This window comes from Erithacus rubecula (genome assembly GCF_903797595.1).
Source record: "Erithacus rubecula genome assembly, chromosome: 17".
Lineage (NCBI taxonomy): Eukaryota > Metazoa > Chordata > Aves > Passeriformes > Muscicapidae > Erithacus > Erithacus rubecula.
This window is the reverse complement of record NC_136669.1, coordinates 12,568,879-12,586,378: the sequence shown is the minus strand read 5'-3', so window position 1 is coordinate 12,586,378 and position 17,500 is coordinate 12,568,879. Positions and strand designations below refer to the sequence as shown.

General features: G+C 47.3%; 1 protein-coding gene across 4 annotated transcripts in view; it reads right to left on the bottom strand.

Moving 5' to 3' along the window:
• The window catches only part of GSG1L (GSG1 like), a 56,232-nt gene that overhangs the window by 17,185 nt on the left and 21,547 nt on the right, over nt 1-17,500 (bottom strand). For all 4 annotated transcript variants that reach the window (XR_013776240.1, XM_079320978.1, XM_079320977.1 and 1 more), the window contains 2 exons: nt 7,948-8,100; nt 3,967-4,078 (listed from right to left, as the gene is read on the bottom strand). Coding sequence is in view for 3 of the 4 variants with exons in the window: in XM_079320978.1 (XP_079177104.1) it covers nt 3,967-4,078; nt 7,948-8,100 (265 nt within the window). In the remaining variant the exon portion in view is untranslated. The remainder of the gene's footprint in view (nt 1-3,966; nt 4,079-7,947; nt 8,101-17,500) is intronic.

The following is a 17,500-nucleotide window of genomic DNA, read 5'->3' as shown; positions in this document are numbered from 1 at the left end:
TGTGCCCCAGATGTGCTGGGACTGTACCCATAGAGCCTCCTGTAGCTGAGCTCAGGGCTGGGGTTCATATTCCTCCATGGCTCAAACAGCTCAGGCTTTTCATATTCATTTTCTTTAGAGACTCTGAACTTGAACATCTACTGATCAGAGGCACAGAAATCCCCTGCCTGGAGAATGCCCTGTCCCACTCCTGACTCGTGCCAGAGCCCAGAACAACCCACAGGCTTTGCCAATGGCTTGGGAATGGGGTAGGATAACAGACAGCACCCTGAGACATCAGACAGACCATAAGCAGCCCTTCCTCATTTTGGGGAGGGGTGTTTTTATCATTCCCTTTTGATAGAGGGAAGGTAGAATCACAGGAAATTTAGTTTTCCCACTGGCCCTGGGAGAGGGGTGGCAATGTGGATGCCCAGGTGCTCCCAGTGGTCCTGGCCCCACTGGCCAGGGCTGTTTCAGTTCTCTGGGCTCTGTCTGTGCCTGGGTGCTGCAGTGGCACCTTCACAGCAGGCTGGAAATCAGGGTGGTGCTGACAGCTGCTGGGTCAGGGCTTCTCAAAGCTCATGCTCCAGGACATGACCAGAACCCAGGTGGAGTAGAAAATCATTCCTGAGTAGTTTTCCACCAGGGTGGGTGGGCATTTGTAATTAGCCCTTCTTAAAGAAGGTGCTGGAGGCTGGGTGGTGCCAGGGGAGGTTCTGTGGTCTGGACAGCAGTGGTGGCTCAGTGTTAGCTGCAAGGCAGTAGCCTTGGTTTTGCTCCTTTTGACCTCCAGCCCTTCCTTTTCCAGGTCTGCTGCCCATCACTAGCATGGCATGGGGGACCCCTGGCCCTCCTCAGGCTGCTGAGCACCACTGCAGGCTGAAAATGCTGCTGCTGCTCAGCCCTGTCCCAGCTGAATGCTGTTTGCCCTGCCCCACATCTGCATGGATAAATGCACTGCCCTGGAGGCACCAGGCAAGGGGAAAGGGAGAAAGGGAGATGCAAGAAGGAGCCCCGTGGCTGCAGTGGCTGGAGAGGAGCTCAGCTCCCAGGGGTGCTGTTTGGGGTGAGGCTGAGGTCTCACCCCAGGAATATGGCACAGGGGATGTTCTCTGCTTGTCCCTGAGAGTCCTCCACGGTGAGAGCTAATCCAGGGCACTCCTGGTCCTTGAACCAAAGCCCACTGTGCCTTCCCTGGCTGTGCTCACCCAGGGAGAGCTGGGGAGAGGCTGCTCTGGGACAGGGCTGGGCTCTGGACTTCATCTCCCATGGAACAGGGCTCCCAGCTCCACCTGCCATGGGATACCAGCTCCCAATCCCACCTGCCATGGGATACCAGCTCCAATCCCACCTGCCATGGGAAACCAGCTCCAAATCCCTCATGCCATGGGATACCAGCTCCAAATCCCACCTGCCATGGGATACCAGCTCCAAATCCCACCTGACATGGGAAACCAGCTCCCAATCCCACCTGCCATGGGATACCAGCTCCCAATCCCACCTGCCATGGGAAACCAGCTCCAAATCCCTCATGCCATGGGATACCAGCTTCAAATCCCACCTGCAATGGGAAACCAGCTTCAAATCCCATCTGCCATGGGATACCAGCTCCAATCCCACCTGCCATGGGAAACCAGCTCCAAATCCCTCATGCCATGGGATACCAGCTCCAAATCCCACCTGCCATGGGATACCAGCTCCAAATCCCACCTGACATGGGAAACCAGCTCCCAATCCCACCTGCCATGGGATACCAGCTCCAAATCCCACCTGCCATGGGAAACCAGCTCCAAATCCCTCATGCCATGGGATACCAGCTCCAAATCCCACCTGCCATGGGATACCAGCTCCAAATCCCACCTGCCATGGGAAACCAGCTCCCAATCCCACCTGCCATGGGAAACCAGCTCCAAATCCCACCTGCCATGGGAAACCAGCTCCAAATCCCTCATGCCATGGGAAACCAGCTCCCAATCCCTCATGCCATGGGAAACCAGCTTCAAATCCCATCTGCCATGGGAAACCAGCTCCCAATCCCACCTGCCATGGGAAACCAGCTCCCAATCCCACATACCATGGGAAACCAGCTTCAAATCCCACCTGCAATGGGAAACCAGCTTCAAATCCCATCTGCCATGGGATACCAGCTCCCAATCCCACATACCATGGGAAACCAGCTTCAAATCCCATCTCCTATGGGATACCAGCTCCATCTGCCATGGAATACCAGTTGCCAAACCCATCTCCCATGGGATACAGGCTCCCAATCCCATCTGCCATAGGATACCAGCTCCCAGTCCCATCTGCCATGGGATACCAGCTCCAAATCCATCGCCTATGGATTCCCAATCCCACTTGCCATGGGAAACCAGCTCCATCTCCCATGGGAAACCAGCTCCAAATCCCATCTCCCATGTGATACCAACTCCCAGCTCCATCTGCCATGGGTAACAGCTCCCAAATCCATCTCCCATGGACTCCCAAACCCATCTCCCATGGACTCCCAAACCCATCTCCCATGGGGTACCAGCTCCCAACCTCATCTCTCATGGAACACGGCTCTCAGCTCTATCTGCCATGGGACACATCTCCTAAACCCATCTCCCATGGGATACCAGCTCTCAACTTATCTCCCATGGGACACAACTCCCAGCCCCATCTCTATATGATACCACTGCCCAATTCCATTTTCCATGGGATGCCACCTCCCCATCTCTGTGGGACACAGCTCCCAGCCCCATCTCCCATGGGACACAGCTCCCAGCAGGGAGTGTGGGTGGGATAAGTGGGCCCAGGATGCCCTGAGGGATCCTGGTGCCCACTCTGAGCCATGGGGGCTCTTGGCTTGCACAAGATGAAGGAGAATAATCTAATGAGTGTTTATCATGCAAGACATTTAACACTTCAAAGTTTGAGTATTGCAGTAAATTGCAAAATAGATTACTGAATACAAATATGCCTTATTATTAAAATCTATTGAAAATTATACAATTATTGTGAGAGTTGTTATAAATATTAATATATTATAAACATGTGAATTCAATGTATTTATAAGTCCATAACCACATGCAATAAATATTCATTACTGAGCCACCAAATAAGCTGTATTTTAAATATAATGTGATTTGTATTTTGTAACATGTTGCTAAAATGCTAGTAACTCCTCCTATGAAACACAGTAGGAAGAGGTGAGAAGGAAAGACTAATAATTCCCTGCAGTGCTGTGCATAAGAAGTATTTATTTACTGGTGTTAGCAAAGATCGTTGTCTTTGTTTTGAGATGGAAAGAAAATAATGTGCTATATTTAGAAATGACAAGAAGAAAGTATTTTCCCCATCCATCCAAAAAGGCTGATGCCTCTGGAGGGTTGAGGGTGTTGTTTGCAGGTATTTTTATTCTCCACAGCCTCCTTCTCTGGGTAAGCTTCTTATAAACTTGCAAGCACTATAACACCATTGCTGTGTCTTGGCCAAATTAGTTTTGTGTGATTTTAGAAGATAAATGGGAAAGGTAAAAAAACAAAACAAAGAAAAAGCCATGTCCATTTTCCCAACCCTTCTCCTCATGATCCACGGGGAAATCTCCTGGTGCCAGGAGCACTGCACCTTCCTCTGCAGTTTTGTTCAAAGCTGCACCGTAAGGTTCAACTGAGACATTAATTAAAAACAAGGAAAAAAAAAAAAAAGCTAAAAGTCTCAGAAATGCCATGGCAATTATGTTCCTAAATTGAACTTTAATGAGAGTGCTCAATCTGTGTTGGTAATTGTGGGTGCTGTTTATTTACAAATGCTCTGTACCTGCTGATAGCACAGCTGCTGCTGCACAGCCACCCAGAACTGTCCCCCCAAATCTCCAAATCTGCACAGCCCTGGGGGCTCCTGCAGGTTTGGCAGCTGGAATCCCACAGCTGGGGTGGTGTGTCCATCCCAACAGGCTGGTGAACAGCTCCAAGCAGAAGGGAGATGAGCTGGGGTGACACTTACCAGAAGGACCATCCATAGTCCCAGGAGTGTGGTCGCCAGTCCTCTGGCCCAAGGCTGACGGTCACTTGGAACACTTGAGTGTACATCATGTGTGCCACCATCCCCAAGAGACCTGGAAGCAGGATTAGAACAGAAAATTTTGTGCCAAGGTCTTCCATCATTCTTGAGGGAGCCACTGCTCCTCAAGACAGCTCCAAAAAAGTCTTTGTTGTACTTCTATGCCTCCTGCTCTACTGTGGAGGAGGGAGCTGCATGGGCAGGGGGAAGATGTGACTGAGAGCTCATTATTTGACATGGTTCTGAATTCTCAATTGAAAGAGTAGTTGAAGGAAGAAAATGCTGCACAATGAGCATCCCCAGCAAGGCTGCTGCTGCAAACCAGGGCTGTGCCACCCCCAGCCATGTCCCAGCCATCACAGACAGCCCCAGTGAGGAGAGGAGAGAGGCACTGCAGGCTCAGTGTCCATGTCACACAACTGGATTTTGTCCCAGCAGCTGCTGAGACTGAGGAGTCTGAACACTCATAAAACACTTGGGAGCTGCAGCAGTGAGCTTGGCTCTCCTGATGATGTGTGCTGAGGGGACACCAGTGGGACACTTTAGTGGGAGTTCTGGTGATGCTTTTTTGAGACTGTTGGAGCTCACTGAGGGAGCTGCAGCTGGGTGAGGATCAGACTTTCAGGCTTGTTATGTTAAAGAACAAGGCTGCAATAAATCACAGGGTGGCCTGAGTGGCCCTGCCTTTAGCTGGCCAGTGTGGTCCTGCAGTTTAAATAGAAAAACATCTAAACTTTGTATTTAAATATCCCTTTGAGGACAACCAAAGCCCACTTTCCAAGCAGTGGTGGTCAGGAGCAGCTCTGAGGCTTGGAGAATTCTCTAGCTGCAGCAATTTGGGGTCTCCTGCCATGGCAGTGCAGGGTGATGATCCCCCATGAGCTCTGCAGTGTGGGCTCAGGCCAAGGAGGTGGGGCTGCATCACCATATCCCAAAGCAGCTCTTGCACTCACGGATGTGCCAAAGCCTCTGGTGCTGCAGTGGCAGCTCAAGGCACTTGAAAATACCAATATTCTGCCATGGTGGGTACAGTGAAGTCTGTGTGTTACACTTTGGCCATTCACTCACTCTTCTCTCTGACCATCTAATTTTTACCATGTGCATGGAAGATCCTGATTTCCCTCCCTCAACCACACCCAATTTTTGGCTCTTCTTTCCTTGTTGCTCTCAGAACCCAAAGCACTCCATTAGTCCCCGAGATGTGGATGATTCAGGGCAGTTCTGGGGGAGGGAATGTTTGTGTTGTGGGCATGTTGAGCAGGACCTTCAGCAAGACAAATGTCAGGTTTGATACAAACAAGTGCAGAGGCTGAGGACACGTTGTGTTACAGGGATCTGGGTGATGTGCTCAGCTGCCTCCTGTTGGAGTGACACACTGCAAAAATAGGAGGTGGAGAGTGCAGTTCACTCCAGCAGAAATGAGATTTGGGCAGGGTGGGTGGCCTAATGGGAGCACAGCAAAGTGCTGCACACCTTGCTTTTTTCTGGTTGTATTTAATTTCCAGGATGCACCGGGAGCTCGCTGAACTTTTGAAATCAGTGGATTGTTCTTCAGCTGACAGCTGTGCCTTGATCTTAAGTTTGGAGTTTGCTATTTCTATGTCAGTAATTTTTCAACCCTAATAAAATATTTCAGCCTGCCCTGCGAGCTGTCACAGTCACAGAGAGGCAGCAGCAGGTTTGGCAGAGGCAGGAGGAGCCTCAGCAGGGCTGAGCTGCTGGCTTCTGTCACACAAGCCTGGCACAGGGTCCCAGCCACCTTCAGTGGTGTGTGTGGGGCTGGGGTGGCACTGATCCAAGTGAGGAGGTCACCAGCAAACACTGGAAACCTTTTTTGTTTTATCTGCCTGAATGGCAGGGCAGGGTGGGGCTGGATCTGCCCCTGGCAGGGCTGTGGGTGCTGTTCTGCCCCATCCAAACTAAAGCAGAATAATGCAAATCTTTTCCTGTGCTGCTTCATTCACTTTGGTTTGGTCTATTTTAGCTGTGCCTTGCCAAGTTCTCCACAGGGAAACCCTCTGGTCCTTTTTGCTGTTCACTTAATGAGCTAAAATGAGCTGCCTGTAACACAAACCAACAAATGCTCCATGCCCAGGATCATCTTTTCTCCCAGCTGGGCAGGGAGGGCACAATGCCTGTGCTCCGGGGCAAAAGGTGCTTGCAGAAAAAAAAAAATAAAAAAATTCTGGTGATGTGGTGGCAGTGCAGAACACTGACCATTCACACCTAGCTTGAGATCCTGAGCCCTGCAGGACCTGAGCTGCTTGGAGGGAGTAATGGAGAAATTAAGGATCTTTGGAAAGCTGGAGATGAAGGAAATTTGGAAAAGACAATATATTTTAAACCATTTTCTCATATTTTTGACTAGAAGTGCTATTTGTGGAATACATCACATTAACAAAAAATATTTTGTTGTAAATATTACCTGAGAGACATATGTAAGTTTTTCAGTTTGGGTAAGGTTAAGAGGGACACTGAAATTGTGATGTTGTGGGGTATTTTTAGTGGCTCATAGGAACAGCAATAAGTGACCACACTATTGGGATATTTTCTCCTAACCTTTAGATGTTGAGCTATGAGAATGTGGAGATCTCATTGCACTTTTATGAGGGAACTCAAGCATGAATTTAATGAGGAGTGTTATGCTCCAATGGAAAGTCCTCTTCATTACCTAATTTCTATTAAGCTATGTCATTATAAATAAGCTAAGCTTAAATAAATATAATTTTCTTCTTTCCTCTGAAATCCCTGTCATTGCAAATAACAGCTAGCAGTGTACTGGGGCTTGTATCCTTGTTTCAATTCCTCTATCATTTTTCCCTGTAAAATTTTGAAGTTTATATTTGGACTATCTTGGCAATGTACTTAGAAAGAGGGAAGGCCAAAATAAAAATAGAAAGTTGTGTAGGAAAGAAAACTTCATCATTCTTATAAAACTTTAAAACTGCAGTTAATGGTGAAGGGAGAAAGGAACAGCATGGAAGTAATTGATTGAATGCTGAAGAATTCCACATAGTTTGATTTTGAAGATGGAACTGATTTTTTTTTTTTAATTCCAAATTATATCCAAAGCAGAAAAATATGCTTTGGCCATTTTTATCAGATTTTTTGTCACTCAGCTTTACTTGTGACCTTTTCTTTTTGTTATTATTCCATCATTTGCAGCCATCCCTAAAGATACAAAGTCCTTCCCAGAATGTACAGTGCCTATTGTAATATCTTCCAGCTTAAATGCAGCAGAATAAAATTCACTTCTATTGCAGGAATTCTTTCTGCCAGAGAGGTCCATGCAGGAGTGCTCTGGATGCTAAATCCTGGAAAGGGGGGGTTAGCCAGAAAAAGCCTCACAGAAGTCAAGGGGCACTTAAAGCCCATGGTTGGACCTTTTTTAGAGAAGTGAATTCCTCCAGTTCATTTGGTGAGGGGCTCCAGTTACAGACTGAGCACCCAAACTGGAACAGTTCTGAGAGCTGTGCTTGTCCCAGACCACTGCTGGGGCTGCTCCTCAGGGCCATTATTAGAACCTTTTTCATTCTCAATTTTGTTAATTAACAAGATGAGCTCCTTTCTTTGGTTTTCCAGCCTTCACCTACTTTCAGGATTAGCACAGAAAAAAAGACTTTGCAGCGTTACATGTTTTTAATTTTCCTCTGGAAAATGAGTGTGGTGATGCTGCAAATGGAGCTGAGGCTGGGGAAGGATAATTACTGCATTGCTGCTGTGAAATCAGGAGTGAGGATATTCACTTCTCCCTGGCAAGAGGAGAATTTATCACACAATCTTTGTGCCAAAGGAGCAAAAAATTTCAGTGAAAAATTACCATAGCTAAATGAGGATAAGAGAGAGTCCTGGAGCCTCTGTTTTTTTTATTCTTTCAAAGTTGTAGAGTTTTGCTTTGTGGTGGTGAAAGGGGGAGGTTCATACCTGAAAGCACAGTGAAGACAGCAGCAAAGGCATTTAACTTGAGCCCATCTATGACACTGCTTGAATGGAAGAGCTCGAGGCACATGAGGCTGAACCCGACGACCAGCAGCATGATGTACAACACCTCTGACACCACTGAGAGCCACAGCACACCTGGGGGCACAGACAGCACAGTCAGCACCTGGGAATGCTTCCAGAGCTTAGAGTTAACTGGCAAATCAGGAATATCTAGGAGGAATGCTGTATTAGGAATTTAAAAATACGGTTGGTTTTTAACGTCGCCAATTGTAATGTTTTATTCACATCCACTGTATATTGGGAAAAATTTCTTTGCTGAAGAGGTTACTAAGCTCAGTCTGCCCAGGGAAGTGGTGGAGTCACCATTCCTGGAAGTGTTCAGAAAACAAATAAAGGTGTCACTGTCCCAGTGTGGTTTGGGGGCATGGGGGCATTTGGTGAAAAGCTGGCTTTGATGATCTTGGTGGTCTTTTCCAGCCTTAGTGATTCTGTGATTCACAGAGTTTAGAGCCAGCAAACCACGGCCCAAGCTCTGAACAACAGAAAAAGCAGTGAACGAAGATGTGAGGAGTGGCAGGGTGGTGAAGACACTGCAGAAGGAACAAGCTGTTGCTAGTTCAGTTTGGCTACAGAACCTCTGTGGGTATGTGTGAGAACCTCTGGGCTCCTCTGAGCCAAGCTCACAAAATTAATTTTCCCACCTGTGCCACAGTTTAGATGAGCAAAATGAGCAGGCAGGGAGGTGATGGCACAGGATACCTGCCTGTCTGTGTGCTGGGAGCTGGGCAGCCTTGGATGACTCTTTTCCACAAAGAAAATATTTCAGCTCATGTTTTAAAATCCTTGCCACAGCCTGGTGTTGAGGGCTGTAAGAGGAGCTGAAGCCCTGCAGGATGGCAGCTCTGGCTCAGGGTGTTGCTGAGTCTTTGAAAGTCACCAAGCCAAGGGGTAAATTGGAGAGGATGGGAACAGATGATAAGATTGAGTCCCTGCCCAATTTGCAATTGCTGCTTCAGCATGAGAATCTGCTCGAATTCTCCAGTACATTTGCTAACCTGATTGCTAGAGAATTCACCTGGAAACAATGAGCAGTGATGGAAAATTTCAGCCTAAGCAGTTGAAACATGGAAAGTTAAGCATCTGAAGACAATGGCTTATATTAGAAAATGCTGGCTGTAACCATAGAGACTGCTACAGGCTTCACTTATATTAATACCTTCCCTGCTCACTGTGAGAGCACATGTGTGATAAAGCCTACAGTCCAGCTTATCAAACCAGATATGCAGTCTCACTTTTATCAAATATTTGAGTGTCCTCTTGGTGACCATGCTGATCCCAGCTCATATTTTGCCTGAGAATTCATCTATATAATTACATCTAATTAATAATGCTATTCGTTGGTGCCACTGCAGCTGACCTTTTGAGTTCTTAAACCACACCACAGAGATAGTAATAAATAAAGCTTTTAATTGCTCACAGTGGCTGTGTGTGCAATATTGCATCTATCAACAGCAAACAGCTGCTTATCTCACTCCTCTTAGTCAATTTGGTATCAGGCAACTGGCACACTCTTCCAAAAGGGAATGCAAGTGAGAGAGAGCAGGAGTGTTGTTTGAGATACAGCAGGGTTTAGAAGGGATTCTGCCTCATTTTCTCCAGCCAGCAGTGTCTGTGATGAGAGAATGATGGAATGATTTGAGTTTGGAAAAATGAGGTAAACCTGACCCACAAACTGAGGCAGCAAGAGCCCTAACTAATGAACTGTAATTCATTTACCCACACTTGAAATGTGAACGTCCAGCACACCTGCCCAGGTGTGTGCTGCCCTGAGTCAGCCCCTGTGGGCCCTCACTGGTGCTCTGTGCACCAGGGCAGTGGCACAGCTCACCCTGAGAGCTCCATCTCTGCCTCCCTGGGGACACCTGGGCTCCAAGAGCTCAGAGAGTCCATGGGGTCACACCAGCCTGGTGCTGCTCAGGCTTAGGGACAGTTCTCTTGGGTGTTTTTATCAATGACCTGGACACACTTAAGGAGATTTGCTCCTGGTGATCCTAAATCAGGAGGAGACCTCCAGTCCCTTGGGAATGGAGAATCCACAGAGAGAGATCTTGGTAGATCTGAGTGTGTCACCAACCCCATGGAACCAGGACAAGTGCTGGCTTCTGCTCCTGGGCCAGGGGCATCCTGGAGAGGGCAGCCTAGGAGAGGGGAGCAAGAAGCTGGAGTGCAGCCCTGCAGGAGGGCTCTGGGGCTTTGGTGGATGGTTCTGGGGGTCCAGAATGCACTCTCTACCTGTTGCCCACCTGTGAGTGGTGCTGCAGGCAGCAGTGCAGTGATTTTGGGAAGGGCAGGGAGCTGGGGAGGTGTCCCTGTGTTCAGGGGAACAGGAGGGTCTGGGGGCTGAGCCTGGAGGGGCTGGGGTCCAGCTGGTGTCCTGCATCCTCCTAAGGAAGGAGAAGGGAGCAGGAGGGAGGAACTCCTGGCTGTGTGGCTGGTGGCACAGGGACTGCTTTGGCTTCCCTTCCCACAGGAAGGATAACAGTGGCTTTGCCAGCAGGATCACCTTGCAAGGAAAAGATGAAAAGCTCAATGAGATGTGAGTTTTGCTCTCCTGTAAATCCTTTATCTGACAAGACACAAAGGCTGGGTGAGTTTGCTGTGGGAGGCATAGTCAATTACTACTTTTTTGGGGCTTTGTTCATATCTGCCAAGGAACTCTCTTGTCTTATTCTATGATATAACTCAATCCCTGCTCTGTGCCTTTTTTTTAGTGCCTCTAATGTGGGGAAAGGCAAGTCCCACATGCAGTGTTTGCATAGCTCTATGTCCTGTCCTGCATCTCTGATTTTGAATCTCATCTGAAATAATAACATCCAGAAAATGCAACCTGTGTCTGAATTTTGCATTTTCCTGTGGCTGCCTGAAGCAGAACAGTTGCTTCAGGTTATTAATTCAGGAGACAGAGTCTTTCTGTGCTGTGCTGATGGTGAAGTGATCTCCCACTGCTCCTCTCTCAACATGAGATTCATGAGGCAGTCACTTGGCATCTCTTCCTCTCACAACCTCTTACAGCCTCCTTCCTGCAAGGTGGAGAGCTCCTTCTCTTGAGGGGACCTCAGTCATTCCAGGTGACAGGGAAGAAGATCTCCAGGGGATTATTCTCTTTTCCAATCTTCTCTGCTGTCATCTTTTCTGTCTGCTTGCTCCCCTCCAGCCTGTGTACTCTGCCCCAGGGATCTGTCTGGCCTAACTCAGCTTTTATGAAAAATCTTTCTTTCAGAAGAGTCAGTACTTGGTTCACTTAGAGAGTTCTACCTGGATGGTCTGTAACTGAGGATCTGTGCTCTCATCAATCAACAGATTCCTCTCATCTTTTGGTCTCCATCCTGTTTATGTTTGTTTGTTCAACAAACCCTCTGCTGCCTGTGCAGAGAGGGGGCTGGGGAGCAGCTCAGCTGGATGTGCCACAGTGCCAAGGACATTCCAATGTTAAACCTCCCAGGGAAAGAGAGTCTTGGACTGCAAAGCAAAACTAAACCCAAAGTGGTTTTGGTGGCAATCCTGCACACTCCTCCTCAGGAGGGTGGGTGTGTGTGAAGAGCCCACCCACATCCAAGCACACAAGGATGTGTTCAGCCAGCCTTTCCAGGATTCCCTGGAATGATGCAGAGGATGACAGCTGTCAAGTGCTCCTCACGCCTGCTGGGCTTTTTTTAGGTGAGGAGAACGTGCTGGGTTTGCATGTCCTGTTCTGTGCTGGCCAGGAGCTGCTCTCTGTCCTGTGGCACAGCAGCTTGTCCTGGATCTCCCATCCTGGTGTCTGAGAAGCTGCAGGGAGCTGGGCACTGTGATCTGGGTGACCACTGACACCAGTACCATCCACACCTCCTGTTCTAACACTCCTTTTCCTATCATTCCCTGGTACTTCTCCACCAGTCATCCTCAGCAGTGCTGCTGACAATGACAGAGCTGCTTCTGTGCTGTGGGACACTTTGGATCTTTGTTCCCACCCCACAGGTAAACTGTACGTCCCAGGTGGGATTGGTCTGAGCACCACAGATTATGAAAAAGAGTCACCACCTTTGGGACAACCTCCCTGTGAAGCAAAATCCCTGAAAATACAGGACCTGGGCTCAGCTTCTCACCCAGAATTTGAGATTAAAAATCGAGGAGTCACCAAAATATTTCACATAAATCAACTTATATCATAGGGCTCTTGCATCAGAAGGAATCATATTCATGTCTTGATCTCATGGCAGGAAGAAGATCAGTGCAGTAGCTGGGACATTAAAGAACTTTGTGTCTCTGAGCTTTGTTATTTCCTAATCCATGTGTGAGAGATTGTCTTCTCTGTCCAGTTCATGGTGGGAAGCACCAGTGCCACCTCCTCAAGGGCAGCATTGTTACAAGGAAATTAATTTTCCAGCACTCTGCAGTGAAGTGAGCATACTCCTCATTCTGACTGAGAGGAGAACTGCTCCCCACAAGATCAGTGGGGTTTGGGGCACTCAAGCACTCCTTGAACCATCTGGCTGGGTCAGCCCCTTGCCTTTCTGTCAGACAGCAGAGCAGCAGCATTTTGAAAGGAGATCCACAGATCTGAATGCAGAAATCTGAGCCCAGGTGAGTGCAGCTGTGCAAAGGTGGAGATCAAGGTGAGTGCATCCACCTGAACCGAGGTGTTAGCAAAAGGGTATTGCAGACAGCCCTGAAGAGATGACACAGATGGGACATTTTGTCTGACAGTGAGAGAAAGAATCTTTACCTCAGCCTGCAGTGTCTCACAGAGTCCTTCCCAGAGCCTGGAACCATTTGAGGTCAGCCCTGGGCACTGGGGAAGGTGGTGTGTGGACACCCTGTTCCCTCCCAGCACAGAGCACTGAGCCTGGGAGCTCCAGTCTGAGCTTCCTGTGGAACAGGGGTCTGATCAACCATGGGAGCTCTGCTTGGAAGGACTGGAGTCATTCAAAGAGTTCCTGATGGAGGAACCCAAAGAACAGGGTTGTTAATGACTTCAGGAGGTTTGGCTGCTTGATAGCCAAAGGTCATTCCTTGTTCAAGTGCACTGCCCTTTCCTGACACAAACAGCAACAGTTCACTCCATCCTTTTCATGAGACAGCTCTGGTTAAACTCAGGCTTGTCAAGCCTGACATGTTCTTCTGTGCTCCTTCCCCACAAAATGCCAAGATTATTCTTGGGTTGCATTATTAAAACCATTCTCATGCTCGTTAGCAATTTGGATTAAAACACCAACAATTTGAATGGGATTATGTGCAGGATGATAAAGAAACATTTGCTGCTGTTTCTGGAATGCCAGAGTTCCATAATTTCAATTACTGTTGAGTGCTTGAGGTTAACGTGGCCAACAAACCAGTCCTGGAGAGTTTAAATCACATCTGTACTTCCTACCAGCTACAGTCACATGCAGCCATGGAGTTTGGTGCATGTTTGTCAAATCAGAAAAGTTGGGTTTTGGTGCCAGCCCATTAAGCCAATGGGTTCTGATGCTAGATTTTGAGGTCCTATCTCCAGATGGAATAATGAAATCCTCTTCTGGATGCTCCTTCAGGCTGGTCAGGCCATGGAAATGACTGTCAGAGATCCAGTGTTGGTGTATGTTCTCAAGGAAACACTGAAGAGGTGGCCAACAGAGGAATTGCTGGGCGAGTTCAAAGCATTTTGAATCCATAAACATGAGCTGTGTGCTCTTAAAGGATTTCTTCAGGGACAGTCATATTGCTGTTCCTGAAGGATGCTGTTGAGTCATGTTAACCATGTTATACCCAGCAAAGCAGGGGTTGTGTTCCTGGAAATGTCTGTCATGCATTTTGGAGAGTGGCTTGGAAATTACCCAGCACAAAGAAACCCATAAATGAATGTATCACCTGCCATGCTACCTGCTGAAAGCCCAGCCTGCCTGAGCAGTGGCAAAAAAGAAATGGTCTGCAATCTGTGTTGAATTCTGAGGGCCCTTTCAGACAGAAAATTAGCTCCCTCATTGGGGCAAGCTCATATTCAGAATGGCTCAGTGGGAATTCATCCTTGGGAACAGCCAGTGCCCCAGCCTGTGCTGGCTGTGGGTGTGGTGCTGCTCAGGGGTGAGCAGAGCAGCCTCACCTGAGCTGTCACCCCTGCCACCCTGCCCCTGGGCAATGGCCAGGCTGGACACTGCTGTAGGCAGCACAGAGCCCTGGGAGAGGGCTGGGTGACTTCCCTGTGCTCCAGCCTAAATCTTTCCCAGGATGGGAACCTTCCTCAGAGACAAAACAAGGAAAGGTAGAAAGAAAACACGAACAGACACCTGGTGTTGACCACTGAGCTGTGTGTGTCTTGTGATATTTTGCAGAGAGCATGTTTTCAAAGAGGTGCTGCCTTCTTTGACCAATGAGTCTTTTCTATTTTGTTTTTTGCAATCTCCCTTATACATATGCCATGGCTTTTCAATAAATTGCTCCTTCTTGCTGCCTGGGAGGTGTGTTGCTGTATGCTTTTGCTGTTTCCTAGCCCCACAGAGACAGTGGGGAACCTTCTCACTTCCCCACTGGCAGCTGCTAGCCCAAGCACTGCTGCTGCCTGGGGGAGAAAGTGCTCCTGTGCTTCACAGTCATTGTCCCCAAGATCCCTGAATGCCACAAACCACAAGAGAAGTCATCTAGGCAGATGTGACCCCACGTGGGAGGAGCAGAGCCATGCCCTGTTCTGGGTGGCATGCACTTGCACAGAGGGAACCCTGCAGGTCTCATCTCTTCTTTCTGCAAAAGCTTTTCATTCTCCTCCTTGGTCTCCATTCACACTGTGGGACATGGGCAGTTGTTACCCCTGCTTATGTTAGCAGCAACTAAAAGTTCTGCTCATGTGTCTCCTAGCCTGTTTTTGCTGTCCTTGTGCTTCTTGACTCATTGCTCTGCTTCATCAGATGTGGTGACTTTGTTGGAACTGACACTGGGATCTCACTTAAATCTCTCTCCTTCAAGAGAGGAGAGAGGAAAAAATAAGGCAAATGGGCACAGCCTGAGAAATGTTGTGCACATTGTTTAGGAAGAGCAGCAGGGCAGCTTTATGGAAATCTCACTCTCTCTTCCAGTGCCATTCACTCGGGTTTAGTCATCTGCTCTTCTCTGCTGTCCCAACACTGGGAGTTACAAGCCAGAAATACTGGAGTGATCAGTAGGAAATGGTGGGAAGAATGAGCCCTGAGCAGGTTGCTGTGGCTGGCAGGGGCTGAGGGCTGCTGGTTCTGACCATCTGCCCGTGCTGTGCTGCTGAGAGAGGCTCACAGAGCCCCCAGACAGAGCCAGCCCTGGCCCCAAATGGACCTGAGCTACCTGAAACTGCCTCTTCTGGCAACCCAACCAGGCAGCAAGGGCAGCTAAAGGGCTGGCTCCCAGACAAGAGGCTGTGCTTTGCAGAATGTGGGGACCCAGAGGAGAAACACCCAACACTGCTGAGGGGAGAGAGGAGAAGCTGGGCTTGGCTTTGTTTAGCTTTAGCTCTTCATTAATTTCTTTATTTTGGAAGGTGATGTGGAGCTGTGACTCATGAAATGATTCTTTTCTATGTGGTGATGTGTTTTCTATGACTTTTGATGGCTCTGGCATCAGGCATATTGAATCCTGTGTGTGATCCTGAGCAGACTGTTGGATATCTTTGTATCCACATTCACTTTCTCCTGGTGTAGTAGTAATATAATGAGTAGAGCAAGAGAGTGGAAAAGATGATGAAGAGTACTCTAAAGGAGGAATATCCCATGTACCTTACTAAATGTATTTGTTTTCCTTTGATTACCCACAGTGATGTACTTCCACCCTCAGCACTGGGCTAAGAAATGAGTGATGTTTTCAGTGTTCCCATGTCTTTGGCATCCCCAGTGTGGAAAACAAGACTGCTTCCTCTTTCCTAGTTTGAATTCTGCAGGTAAGAATGGTTTTATCTTTGTATGTCTAATTGCCTGTTAAAACTACAGTGATTCATAACAGATGTGTAAGAAAACACAGATAAAATACAAGTAACTAATTTTTTTTTTCCTGCATATTTAATTATAGCTCCCCTCTGACAAGTGCACAGGTATTTGTGTGGGTATGGATTTATCCTATTGCAGATACATGGGCAATAATGCAATAGGAAGTATTCAAGAAGAATATAGAGGCTGTTTTGGAAAGTGTACAGTTCTTTTGGGAGACCCAGTTACATTTCATTTTACTGATGCAGGTCTCTAAATGCTCCTCTTAGAAAATTGATCCTCTGTTTTTCTTCTTGGGAACATCTACCCAGTACATGAAAAAGGAGGTTTGTTTTTTAACTTGGCTGTTACAAGTCTCTGTTTGTCTTTTTTTTTTTTTTTTTTTTTTTTTTTTTTTTTTCTAGCCTGAAATCTGCTCTGTGTTGTCCTTCTCATACAAACAAGTATTTCCCTATTTTTGGCCATAAATGTTCTTGCTATATCTTTAAAATTTATTGTCAGTGCTTTGAGCTGGGGCTGGCAGGGGAGGGAAGAGAGGTGCTCACAGGGAGCTGCAGGTGGGTGCATCATGAGCACTTGTGGTGGCATGGTGACTTTTTGTTTTGTTCTTTGTTTCCTACGACGATCCTAATATTTCTTTTCATCTTAATCTCTGCAGAGCAGTGAATTAATGTTTTCATAGAAGTGTCTGTCATTGCTCCAAGAACTCCATCCTGAGGGGAAAAGCTAATTCAGAACCCATCAGTATATATGTGAAGGTAGGATGACTCTTCATGCTCCCCACTTGGCATTTATCAACAGTGATCATTATCTGCCATTTGCTCCCAGTCACTCAGTGGCTGAGAAGGGTTTGTGCATGTTTCAGAGGCCTGCACTCTATCCAGTGGTTTTCAGGCTCTCAAGCTGCAGTTGTCCTTTTAGCTGAACATTTTAATGTATTTTAATCAGCTTTTGCTCGTCTTGGGTTCCCTTCTTCACAACTTCTAAAAACAGTTTTATTGCTTCTGAAGGATGCTGAATCTGTTAGTCAGCCATGCAAGGGATCTCTTACTAACATTTTGAATCAAGTGCAGGGGTGAGTCAAGAATAACAGGTTTCCCACTAATTCCTCCCTGCTCAAATCCAAATTTTGTCTCTACATGATGCATAACATTTCTTGGTCTGTGCATAGTGTTTGAGAGGCAGCTCCTGCTGTTTTGTTTTCTGTCCTTAAACCTTCTCTGCTATCAAATTTAACCCTGCTGTCTCTGAAGCTGTCCCAAGGGGTGATCACTAACATAATTCTGCATTTTTTTATCTGAGCATGGAATCCATCCACAGAGATTGTGTTGCTCATTAATGACATTACCTTGTTATTCTGATTCAGCTTTAGTACATGACATCTGCTTTGTCTTTCAGTGTAATCAGCACCAAGATGTTATTGTCCCTCTAATTATCTTTCTGCCATCAAATTTCTGGTACACCTATTATGTCAGGATCCATTAAAATCAGGCATCTAGTTTTTCTCTTCTCACTAATTGCTGTTGGAGTGCTGGTTTAGGAGCATGTACAGAACTGGCTTAGCTTTCTCTTTT